This window comes from Primulina tabacum, chromosome 1 (genome assembly GCF_025594145.1).
Source record: "Primulina tabacum isolate GXHZ01 chromosome 1, ASM2559414v2, whole genome shotgun sequence".
NCBI classification, from domain to species: domain Eukaryota; kingdom Viridiplantae; phylum Streptophyta; class Magnoliopsida; order Lamiales; family Gesneriaceae; genus Primulina; species Primulina tabacum.
Genome location: NC_134550.1, coordinates 30,709,841 through 30,722,208, shown reverse-complemented (window position 1 = coordinate 30,722,208; position 12,368 = coordinate 30,709,841). Strand labels below are relative to the sequence as shown.

Here is a 12,368-nt window from a genome sequence, read left to right as displayed (position 1 = left end):
GAACATAAGCACGCTGGAAAGACTCGTCTTAGTACAGTGAGGATAGTCGTCAAATATGGGGCATTACAATAACCCTGCAGATATGTGCAGAAAGGTTCTTCCGATGGACTAGTTCCATTTCTGTTAGAATGAGGTCAGGGCAACCAGTGAAGAAGAGCCTTAGATTTGAGGCTTGGAGGGCCAGTATTGTGGGTGTGGATTGACAGCAAGGTGGAGAATTGTGAACCAAGTGTTATCAATCCATGCGTAAATCAAGGGCTGAAAGGAAAACCACAATATATGGGCTCGCTTGGCAGTTAACAGAACTCAAAATAAAGATTGGTGCAGAGTCGGTTATGCCAAGAGATGTATATATATATCCAGAGGAGCTCAGCAGAAAGGGACTTACTTCTTCTTCAGAATGAGAGATTGAGAGATGCGCACTGAAAAAAATCAAGATTGTATACTTGTACTTAGATATACAAAGAGTAATTCATCAGTGAGGAGTTTATCTTGTATCTTGGATTGATTGATAATAATATTGAACTCTCCTGTGGATGTAGATCATTTACGATCGAACTACGTAAATCATGTGTGTGATTTTTGTTTCTTGCACATTTTTTTGGTTTACATATTTCTGGTTTCACTCCCAAATTTCACAGCGACAATTGCATGTGTTCTTGAAATAATTTCTGGAAGAACACACGGTTGATTCACTACAGAATTCTATGAGGCGTAGGACCCGTCTGCAATTTTAACCTTCTTGCGTCCAGCACATGGTGCATAGGAAGAGAAAAATTGTGAAGTTCCAGTCATGTGATCTGTGGCAGCAGAATCTAAAATCCAGGGGCTGTTAGAAGTCAATTTTGCAGCGTTTACCCGATCACTATTTCCACCTCGATTGTAACCTCCGGGTTTCTTCTTTAAGTGTGCATGTTTCCCATGAATCTACCAACAGTTATCCGCCGTATGCCAAGGGTTTTTACACTTCTCACATTACGGTCTAACTTTTTCTCCCTAATAGTTATTATTGTCGATTACAAATACGGAGCCCTCAACAATGGAGCGTTGTCCATTAGTGTGGGCCAGCATCAAATGACATCGCGCCTCTTCGTGTCTGATTTCAGAAAAACTTCCCGGATACTAGGTAGTGGTTTGCGGGCAAGAATACTACCACAAACTTCATCGAGCTCCTTGTTGAATCCAGCTATTAATTCAAATACACAGTACTTTCAATGTTCTTTCTATGTCGAGTGCTGTCTTTGCTACTTTCCTACTCTAAGAGATACAATTCTTGCCAAATCGTCTAGTAAGCAGTTACATACTTGTTACCCTGTTGCATGCCACACATACGAGTATTCAACTTGTATATCTGAGAAAAATTTTCCATGTCAGAGTAGGTTTCTCTGGCAGCTTCCCAAACATCATGGGTTGTCAGCAGAAACATAAACGATTTCCCAATCGTTGGGTCCATGGGGTTAACAAGCCATGCCATTTCCAAGGAATTTTGTACTACGAGATCTTGTGTTTTGGATCAGAGGACGTCGGAGATTTAATTTCTCGTTTCAGGTATCCTAGCTTCCCTTTTCCAACGATCACCAGTCAAACGAATTGTGCTCACTCAAGATAATTCCTCTCATTCAGTTTATGAATCGTTATTTGGAGGGAATTATTGAAGAGAGCAACATTTGAGGGCAGGGGGACACTGTCACACCCTGATGGCAGAACTTCGGCTGCTGTAGCTTCCACTACGGCTATGGAATTACCTTCGCCGTCGCCATTGGGATTGGCGCTGACCATGGAAGCCTGGAAATTCATGACCGACTAGCTGTCTCTGATACCATATAGAAATATTAACGTAGCACTGGAGAGTGGAGAAAATATTATTTCATATGTTACTCATTATAGTGTATGATATAAATAGGAAGAAAGCCTCTAATCAAATCCCTAAAATATGAGAGAATATCCTATCTTGCTATAATGTATTAGATTTCATAAATCAAATCTTACTCTACTAAAATTAAAAGATAGCTTGTCAACACATTTACACAAATTTTGTTTCTTGCTTCTTTGTCCATGGACGAAAACTCTCATACTATGCTTGTTTCCGCATTCCTGGTTTTGAACAAGAAATCTTTATGACGGTGCAGTGATACATTTAACGAGAACTCTCCACCTACTAGTGACCCTGCATATATCTCATCGCTTGGTTCTGCAGTCTATAATGCAATGTCGAAAGCTGACAAAGATGCAGTGTGGCTAATGCAAGTATGCTAGCCTTTTATTTTTTATAATACTGATTGTCCTACAAGTTTTCGTGGTCTATTTATGATATTTTAACTTTATTTCCATACTTAATGATTAATTGTTTAATAATCTAGTTGTTTGTTTTAATGATTAATTGTTTAATAATCTAGTTGTTTGTTTCCTTACATATCTGTTGATATTATATTGCATCCATCTTATTTAACATACAGACAATGGATTTTCATCCAGTATTTGACATTATGGGTTGTATACTTGTCAGAGATTTCATTATTAGAATGCACCGACGCAAAACTTATTTTGCATCTTTTTGAAAATTTGAATTTTCTGCTGTATGTTCTGCCACAGGTTGTCTCCCAATAAAATCAACTTGTTCTCTGTATGGTGTGTGGTTGATGAAAAGGACATTTGAGTGGGATCTCACTAGTTTTTGTTTCTGCAATATGGCCTATTTATGGCTTTAACTTTATGGCCGTGATTGTTGGAGGGAAAAGTTTGAAGTCATTAGATTCTATATATTAGAGCTGCATTTCACTGTTATTGACATAATAATTTAAATGAACATTTGTGTGCTGAATGAACCTAGGAGGGATTACTTTATATTTGTTATACATGATTTTATGTTATATCTATGATATAGGGTTGTCTGTGCTGCTTATCTTTTCAATTTGATTTATTACCAGGGATGGCTATTCTATTCAGACTCTTCATTTTGGAAGCCACCACAGATGAAGGTAAGAAATTTTTTATTAAAAATTATTTTTGACTTGTATATTTTTTGGACACTTTCAATGCTTTACATTCATATGAGTCTCATATATCCAATTTGTTCCCCTCCTTATTCTTACCTAATGAAGTTTTTAAATAAAGAGCACCGCCAATGCTGTTATGACGGATTTTGTTTATCTCTACATGTTTACTCCAAAAATGTAGTAGCAATATATGAGAGAGGAACTATACCAAAACCTTTTGAAGATATGTATCACAAAATTTCCTCAAGCTGCATAAATAGGGACAACCTATTCTATTCGTTTTACAAAGCTCTTGAAGACGATTATCAGATGTGTGTTCACTGTTCCGTTAGGAGTTGGTACCATCTATCGTCGAAAACATCATTGGTTATGGCATCTCCTACAACGTTTCGTTTGTGATAATGGAAGTTCAATGAACCGGATAATCAATAATGATGTTGTTAATCTGACCTAAAATGTGCCAAAGATTCCAGAAAGTTCTACCTCAATGATGATGGTAAGGGAGACAAGATATTTATAATACATTGTGGGTTTCATGATCTTTCTATATGTTTTATTTTGTTATGGTTAGTTTTCATGCTTAATTTTTACTCTGTTGGTAGTAATGCCTGTTATATTTGCTTGTAAGCTCTTATGACGCTGAACTCTCTCATTGATGCGGTTGTTCATGTCTGACAGGCACTTTTACATTCTGTTCCATTTGGGAAGATGATAGTGCTTGATCTCTTTGCTGATGTCAAACCGCTATGGAAATCATCCTCTCATTTTTACAACACGCCTTATATCTGGCACGTAATTATTCAATATATTAACCTAAAATTTGCTAGAAAAACTTCCACATTTCAAGACATTTCTTTTGATGTTTTTCTTTCATCAGTTTCTTGGTTGCTTGGACATAATTATGATTGTTGTTTACGCTTTGTAACATCTAGTGTCTAACAGGTGTATGCTGCACAACTTTGGCGGAAATATAGAAATGTACGGCATATTAGATGCAGTTGCTTCAGGTCCCATTGATGCACGTGTTAGTGAAAATTCAACGATGGTAGGTTCTACTTTGTTGATAAATATTTTAAGGTAGCTCAACTGAAATATCAAAATGATGAAAGAATTTCTCTAGTTTGATCATTATTTTTTTCCTTACCTTTAACAAGGGTAGGAGGGGGAGACTCCTACATGTCAAACTATTAATGTGGACAGTTCAGCAGTTACATTTTACATACTAATTGTGATATACATCTCCTTCTCTTACTCCTATCTGTTCTTCTTTTTATTCTATATGTCAAATTAATTATACGAACAATGCAGCAGTTATATTTTATGTACTATTTTTAATCTCATATCATGCCCTTGCATCACAGTGGACTGGTGGACCATCAAGTCAAATACCAATGATGGATATCAAATAAACCTATCTCACGTAGTCATTAATTAGAGGAAGTTTCCAAGTTTATTCTGATATTTTGGTCCTCTAAACTGTCCTATTACAACGTGCCTTCTATTCTTCACCAGTTGAAGTAGCCACAACACATATATGTCAGTAAATATTGATAATCCTTATGGGATGTGCTTTTTCCTTTTGCTTATGTTGTAGCATACTAATTATCTTCCTTCAGGACAGCTTGGTGTCGGTATGTGCATGGAAGGGATTGAGCAAAATCCAGTTGTGTATGAGCTGATGTCTGAAATGGCATTTCGAAATGACCCATTTCAACTTGAGGTAATACAAGTTTCAAGTAAATATAATCGTCATTTCTTGAGGTTTACCCCAATGACGAATGTGTGACACCTGGCTCTAATGGATGGTAAAATAAATAAAAGTTTTCATCTCACAAACAACAATAAGTTTGATCCTTATCTGTTTTACCAAGTGATTCTGCAGGATCCCCCAAGTATGCTTTTGTGGCTTTTTGAAGAGGATTCTTTCCTATTATTTTACTTGCAAGGTCTTCATGATATTACTGTTTGATTGAACAATTATAAATTACAGTAAGTTTATGTGACGTCTACTAATTTAAAATACTGTTAATTTTTTTTTAAGGCTCACATTTTCTAAAATAAACATTTAAATATTTTATATGCACGCAACCCTACTGAAAAATATGTCATTTAAAAATAATCATAAATTCTTTACAGATAAGCTACTGTAGTTTAAAAAAATTTCTGACAATTAAAATATTGGAGTTTAAAATTGCCGACACGACCATAATATGCGTATGTAAAAATAACTCAAATAAAAATCCTGATAATCAGCACCATAACAAAATCAACATATCCAAATGTTCATTCCACTCAAACTCATAAAAACGTGATGTGCGGAAAAGTGTGGTCCTCGGGTCGTGTGCGCACATCCAGTCTTGCCTACTCAGAACTCGGCACCTCCTGTGCCCTCATCGACATGCTCACCTGCATCATTCACACCAAGTAGTAAGTCTAAAGACTCTACATACCTGTACCGTGATAACAAATATATATACATATCATGCAGCAGTGAAAATTACCATATTCACTATACATTTCATGATCATGGAAAATCGTATGCAATATCTTAATCTGTCACAACATAATAATAAACATAGCATATATCATCATATCACCATACATGTGTTCATTTTCTTAATTTGAATTCCATTCGTCAGCTGTGACTTTCGTATTATCATGTCAGTCGATGGATCCATCTACGTGTAACCGCAGTACCCTGTGGCGGGGACATCAGCGATAGCATTACCAGCCCACTGAGCCTTGGCCTTACATATCATCGTATTAACGTATTCGTATTAGTCACAAACAACTCTCTTCTTTCAAAAACATTTCATCATATTAATCACTTAATAAAACAATATACATAAACTTTTCTTAAATTCAAGCATGCAATGTAATTTTCATAATTACATAAAAATCATATACATGATGCATAAACATTTAAAAACATGATAAATTTGTGCTCAGGGTGCTGCCAGAACTAAAAATTCACCGCGGGTGCAAAATGACCAGTTTGCCCTTGGAAACCCAAAATGACCGTTTTACTCTCGGACCTCACAATTTTGACCCGAAACTTACCAAACTCCTTAAAACACCTCAAAACATATGAAAAGTATTTCTTAGACGTAAACTCGAACCCGTTTCAAAACTTAACCGATTCGTTTTAAAACTTGGAGCGATGTCCCGGTTTTAACCCGAATCGACCCGAAACTTAACCAAATTTTCCCAAACTTTTACTACACTTTAACCACATCCTACCAGCCCCTAAACCTCGCATATCATACCCACTAAGGCCCCCGAAAGTGCCCAAATAGCTGCTGGACAGAACCCGAACTTGATGAACACCTGAAACCCTAAGGCCGTACCTAGCCAAACTCGAGCTTAGCCAATCCTAGACTGAATCCGACCTGAACTAGCCCACTCCTGGACCGTGACCAGCCCGAGGATTCACCCCTGGGCTTGCCAAACCACTCCCTTGGCCTCCCAAGCTCTCGGACGTGAGCACCACCCAAAAACAATACACCACCCTCGCCCCACCCGAGAACCACCTAGCCATAAGCCCTTCGAATCGCCTAGGGACCATGACCAGCCACTCTCAGCCCTCTCCTAGCCCCGCCACGGACCCCTGGGGGTCGGCTCCTTGGTTGGGATCAAGCCATGCACAGCTCTCCATGCAAAAACTCTCGTTCCACTCACTACAAGCCTCGACGAGACCTTTTTCACCCTGTAGCCCTTCAACGCGACTAAGCCGTGACTCCAGCACCTAAATCCCTCCAACATGGACGTGTCCAGCCCTCTAGTAGTATATGTCGACAGCCCCTTACCAAAACCAAGCAAGAAAACGTGAGTTTGCACAAGGTAAGCATGCGTAAGCCATGAAAAACGATGCACAACCAATGAAACATGCAAGATCTGAAATCCCCACTCACACGCACGCATATCAGCATACATAGGGAGTGAATGATGAGAAAAAAAGGGGTATGAGACGTGCCTTATCGAATATATGCTTACAAACTCGAACAAGCGCGCGTGGGACGTGAAACAGAGAGACGAGAAGAAGTTTTCTTGAAGAACTAAGGAGGATCTTGAAGTGGCTGCTGGTTGCTGCTATTTTCCACGTGAAAGGGGCTTCTGAAGGAGGGTGGGCGGCTGCTAGGGAAGAAATAGGTTTAGGGTAGCTTAATTGAGTTTTAAAAATAATTAATTAAGCACTAATGGGTCCTAGAAAAATCTAAAAGGGTTTTGAACCCATTTAGCATAAAAGCAAACCCATCAAGCCCAAAAAGACACCCGAAAAATATTTAGTTACGATACGTTAATATTGCTCGAGTCCACAAAAGTCCTCCGATTTGATAAAATTTCCGTACCGGTTAAAAATACGACCCGATGAGTAAAAATACCCACGAAGACCTATTTTCGAAAAACACTCCTAAAAACACTTCATATTAGTTAATTAACATAAATCATGTAATAAAAATATTTTTCCTGATAATCCTCGGTTTTCGTTCCTCGTTCGAGCGCGAAATGCATTTAGAAACCCTAATGCGTGAAATTTTAACAATATCGTGAATAAAATCCTATCATGCAATAATTGTGCATTAAATGCATAAAATCAATTAAACACATGATTTAAATAAAACCCTAGATTGCATGCATTCAGGTTACGTAATTTAAATTTCCTGGACCTTACAGTTTAATATTTAAATTTTTTTATCTGTGACTTCTATTGAAACCTTATAAAGTGGGACTGACCTCACTATGTTGTTTTAGCTCTTAGAGAGACAATGATTGCATTTATGCTTGTCATGGTTACAACATCAGAAGCCTTCTTTATGAGCATGTCTAAACAAAGATCATCATACTCTAAACAAGATAATTTGGAACTATACTTGTACTAGCTGCATCATTCTTCTTAGCCATGTAACTTTGCTAACCTCAGAAGTTTGCCAATTTTACTTGTAGGAATGGCTGACCTCCTACTCTCGTAGACGATATGGGAAAATTGTGAATCAAGTTGAGGATGCTTGGAAAATTCTCCATCGAACGGTTTATAACTGCACAGATGGAATTGCTGTATGTTTTCTGTTATTTTATCTGATACTTTTGATATTTGTTTCTTTGGGGGGAAAGAATATAGGAGGTTGGTATAACTTTTTTAGATCCCTCTTCTAAGTCATGGTCGTACTCCCTTGACCAATATTTTGCAACTCTACCATTTTTAAAGGCAATTGTGGCTTGATTGCCTGTTTCCTTTAAAGATTTGAAGCGGGAAACACTAACAAGGGGAAGAAAATGAGAAATTTTCATCTCCAGTTATACGTCAGTTATGGATTTCATGTCTCACTTGGGATAATCTTAATCCAATTCTTCATTAAAGTTTTAGCAAATAGAGTAGGGAAGTGCTCTCAAATAGCTTGCATGTTTGAAAACGACGACATGTCTCGCTCAGCTATTTAGAGTAGAAATTAAGACACCGTTTCCGTTTTCCCTGGGCAGATAGATTAAAACTAGAACTACTAACAAGTTTTAGATATCTCAAGTAAAAGATTTCTGGGAATTCTTTAAGGATGATGCCGATACCAGTTTAATGAGGGAGGGTGAGAGGGTAATGATTGCATATTGAGTAATTAGATGTATCTAGTTTTGTATCTCATGCAGAAAAGGCATTGCATATGTTTAACTCTTCCAACTTGAAGAATATATTACTATCCCATTAGTGAAATTAGTGTTCCAGTAGAATGTGAAGCCAAAATGTCACTTAGGTCGTACTACTTCCCACAAATTGCAATAAAAGCTTGTGAAACATTATTACTTTATAATATGTCGGTTAATGATGTTTTTGTTTCTTCTTCTTGTTTGTTGGAAAAACAGTTATTTTTTGTTTATAGAGAAATGAATAAGCATGTGTACATGTGAGAGATAAAAATGTTCTTCCATTGGGGAGAGAAACTACTAGCTTTATGGAGTATATAGTTACATAAACATTTTATAGCCGAAATGATTGGCTGCATAATAAAGTTTTTTGAGAAATAAATGAGCATGTGTACATATTCGATATGGACTGTAACAGATTTAATAAATAAGCATGTGAACGTATTAATTATGGACTACTAACACATTCAATGACCATTTTTCCAGTTATTTAAGGGATTAGGATGTTTTGAATTCAATTTATGCAGGATCATAACAAGGACTACATAGTAGAGTTTCCTGATTGGGATCCATCTGTTAATCGTAATCTAGTGGGAACACAACAGAATGGAAGATTCTTTCTGCTTGAAACAGGCTCTTCCTTGCCTCTGCCTCATTTATGGTATAACAATCAGGATGCCATCAATGCATTGAAACTATTCATTGATGTTGGAACCGAACTTTCCAAAAGCCTCACATTCAGGTGAGAGTTGACGCCAAATTATATTGACTACTTTAGCAAATCTGAAGTGATTTTGCAGATTTTCGAGTTTGCGTAGCTGAAGACTAATAGTCAACCGATTCAAAAGTAAAATTATGCAATAAGGTAAATGCGGAATATAAATAAAAACAATGAAGAGACAAGGATATATTATAGAGGTTCGACGAAAAATTGCCTACGTCCCCCTTTTCTGGTTATAACTCATTTCACCAAGTGCTAGAACAATTTGAATCTTGGCTTTGAGGGCTCCAAGCTAGCCACACACTCTCCCCGAATCTTCTTGGCCTTATGGGCTCCAAGGATAGTCACGTACAATTGCATCGACTTTCACTTGTCGATACTTTCTTTGGTGTTAGAAGACCTTACATATTTTCTTCTCTTTTGATTTACAAAGAGTTACACCTTCAAGGTGTATACAATGAAGAACAAACAAGAATAAAATAGACGTATTGAAATAAGCCACAAAACCTCACGACAATATTACAAGAGAATGAATTTTGGAGAGCAAAAATTATTTGAGCTTTGCTTGTATTGCATATGTTTGCAAATGTGTCTCTTTATTTTCTTTAACTCAGATTCTTGTATATATAGTGTTTTTAATCTCCAAAATGTCAAATCATAGCCTCCAAAATGCCTACAATTTCAAACTAGTCATTTGGTCATTATTATGCAAGATAGCACACGCATCGCGTGGAACTAACTATTCTCGATGGACTGAGTTGTAACGGTCAAATTTTTGAAATTGTGGTGGTCAAGAAATTTTTTTCCCAAAACCAAAAATGAACATTTATTTTGAAACGCCTAAAACAAAATGGCCGTTGCCTGAAGCAACCTGGGCATCGCCTCCTCGTTCTGTGCACGCAGCTGTCGGCACGCTTGAATTCAGGTGCAGGGCGATCTTCTCTCAGAAGGGACGTCTGAGGCGTTTGCCTTGAACTTTTTTTCTTCAATTTTTCATTTTAAATCTTTTCTTTCGGTTTTTGGTCACTCGATTTGTTTCTGTACGCTCAATAAAAAATATTACTATATAAATTCCAAGTTTCACAATCATCAAAACATTAACAATATTTTACAAATTATTAATTTTTACTGTAATTTGGAAATCGATACTTCAAGCGTTTTAAGGTGTAACAAATTTGTTATTGTCTTTGGTCAACTATTTCATCTCGGAAATTGGAACACCGTGTTGAGCAAAGTGCTCGACCCTTGAGTACACTGGGTGGTGAGACTAACCAGGTACATACTGGATTTTACAATTGAGGACTGATCTTAATCTCAATGTCTATTATGGTGATTTGAATTCACAAGCACAGATTTGGTACTGTACCTAACAGGATACATATCGTTGCCTTGGTAGAAAGACTCCGGACTAAATGTGTGCTACTTTCAGGTATGATTTAGTTGACTTAACGAGGCAGTGTCTCTCAAAGCTTGCAAATGAGGAATACTTGAATGCGATTCACGCATTCCTGGATAAGAACGCGACAACCTTAAGTTTTCACTCACTGAAATTCCTAAAACTCATCGAGGACATCGATAAACTTCTGGCGGCAGATGATAACTTTCTACTTGGCACTTGGCTCGAAAGTGCAAAACACTTGGCACTGAATGCTGATGAGATGAAGCAGGTAAGAGCATTCTCCTCCCCACCCCTTCCCTTACCGTAACTCTCTTTTTTCAGCAAGACAACACTTGTAATATTTTGTTGACCTTAAAATGACACCTACTGTGGTTTGATTAAATTCTAGATTCAGCTCGTCTTGTAATTCCCAGGAGTGTCGTTAGATAAGTGTCAGGGGTTTTAATGTAATTTACAGTAAATTCATTTAACACATTTGGCATCACATTAAACATGATGAATTATTTGGTTTCATCATTTTGTTGGATTTAGAATGAGTGGAATGCAAGGACTCAAGTTACAATGTGGTATGACAACACTAAGCATTTGCAGAGCAAACTTCGTGACTACGGTAACTCTCTTCTTTTTTGCTTGTTACCCTTTTCATTTTTCATCTTTTTTTGGTAATCAAATATTTTGCTGCGTGTGTGCGTCAGCGAACAAGTTTTGGAGTGGACTATTAGAAGAATACTATCTTCCCCGAGCTTCAATGTATTTTACGAGTCTATTAAAGAGTTTGAAAGAAAATAAGGATTTCAAGTTGGATGACTGGAGAAAAGAGTGGATAGCATTTTCGAACAAGTGGCAAGAAGGCACGGAGTTTTACCCTGTAAAGGCTCGGGGCGATGCCCTTTCTATTGCAAAGGATCTGTATCAGAAATATTTTGGATAAACATGAACATCCTTTAGTCTACAGGCTAATGGCACATTTGCTATTGTTTCCATTCTGTATTTGAGGTAGAAAAACACGAATTGTCATCAAAGTTCATTATTGACGTCCTTGTCGCTGTGTTATTAAATAATACTTGATGTGGTTTAGCATCTTGGCTATACATGTGAATTATCTCAGTTTGAGAAAAATTTGGCGTCATTTCTTGGTATGAAGCATTGATTGTAGGATCAAGTTCCTGTCCATCCAATAATGAGCTCACAATTGCCCAATGGCTATACTATGACAGGATGAACCCCTCATCTCCATTGTAATAAAAGAAAATAAGTTACAATATTATCTCAATCTTATCCAAATTTACCTACAAGTTTTATTGAAATCTTCAAAACGATAAATTATTTTAGAATATTTTAAATTTCGAAATAGCTAAAATTAACATATTGAAGGGTTTGAAGAGTTTAGAGTAATTAATTTTGATATCATTGTATTTTTTTTATAAACAAAAATAATCATTTTATCAAATTACAAAATTATTTTAGTTTTATTTAATAAAAATTACCATAACACCTATTTTAATACATTTGCATCCTCTCTATATTTACCATATCTAAATAATATATATATATATATATATATATTATCTTTATCTATATTTTTTAATTTTTAAATAATAATATCACCCATGACATT

The 12,368-nt window shown here is 36.6% G+C and overlaps 1 protein-coding gene across 1 annotated transcript in view; it reads left to right on the top strand.

Moving 5' to 3' along the window:
- Nucleotides 1–11,869, top strand: part of LOC142543597 (alpha-N-acetylglucosaminidase) — a 37,072-nt gene extending 25,203 nt beyond the window's left edge. Inside the window, exons 10-19 of the mRNA XM_075650956.1 lie at nucleotides 2,130–2,247; nucleotides 2,928–2,978; nucleotides 3,675–3,784; nucleotides 3,939–4,041; nucleotides 4,618–4,716; nucleotides 7,941–8,051; nucleotides 9,158–9,372; nucleotides 10,781–11,018; nucleotides 11,282–11,360; nucleotides 11,446–11,869. Coding sequence (XP_075507071.1) covers nucleotides 2,130–2,247; nucleotides 2,928–2,978; nucleotides 3,675–3,784; nucleotides 3,939–4,041; nucleotides 4,618–4,716; nucleotides 7,941–8,051; nucleotides 9,158–9,372; nucleotides 10,781–11,018; nucleotides 11,282–11,360; nucleotides 11,446–11,681 — 1,360 coding nt within the window. The 3' untranslated portion in view covers nucleotides 11,682–11,869. The remainder of the gene's footprint in view (nucleotides 1–2,129; nucleotides 2,248–2,927; nucleotides 2,979–3,674; nucleotides 3,785–3,938; nucleotides 4,042–4,617; nucleotides 4,717–7,940; nucleotides 8,052–9,157; nucleotides 9,373–10,780; nucleotides 11,019–11,281; nucleotides 11,361–11,445) is intronic.
- The last annotated feature ends 499 nt before the right edge of the window (nucleotides 11,870–12,368 follow it).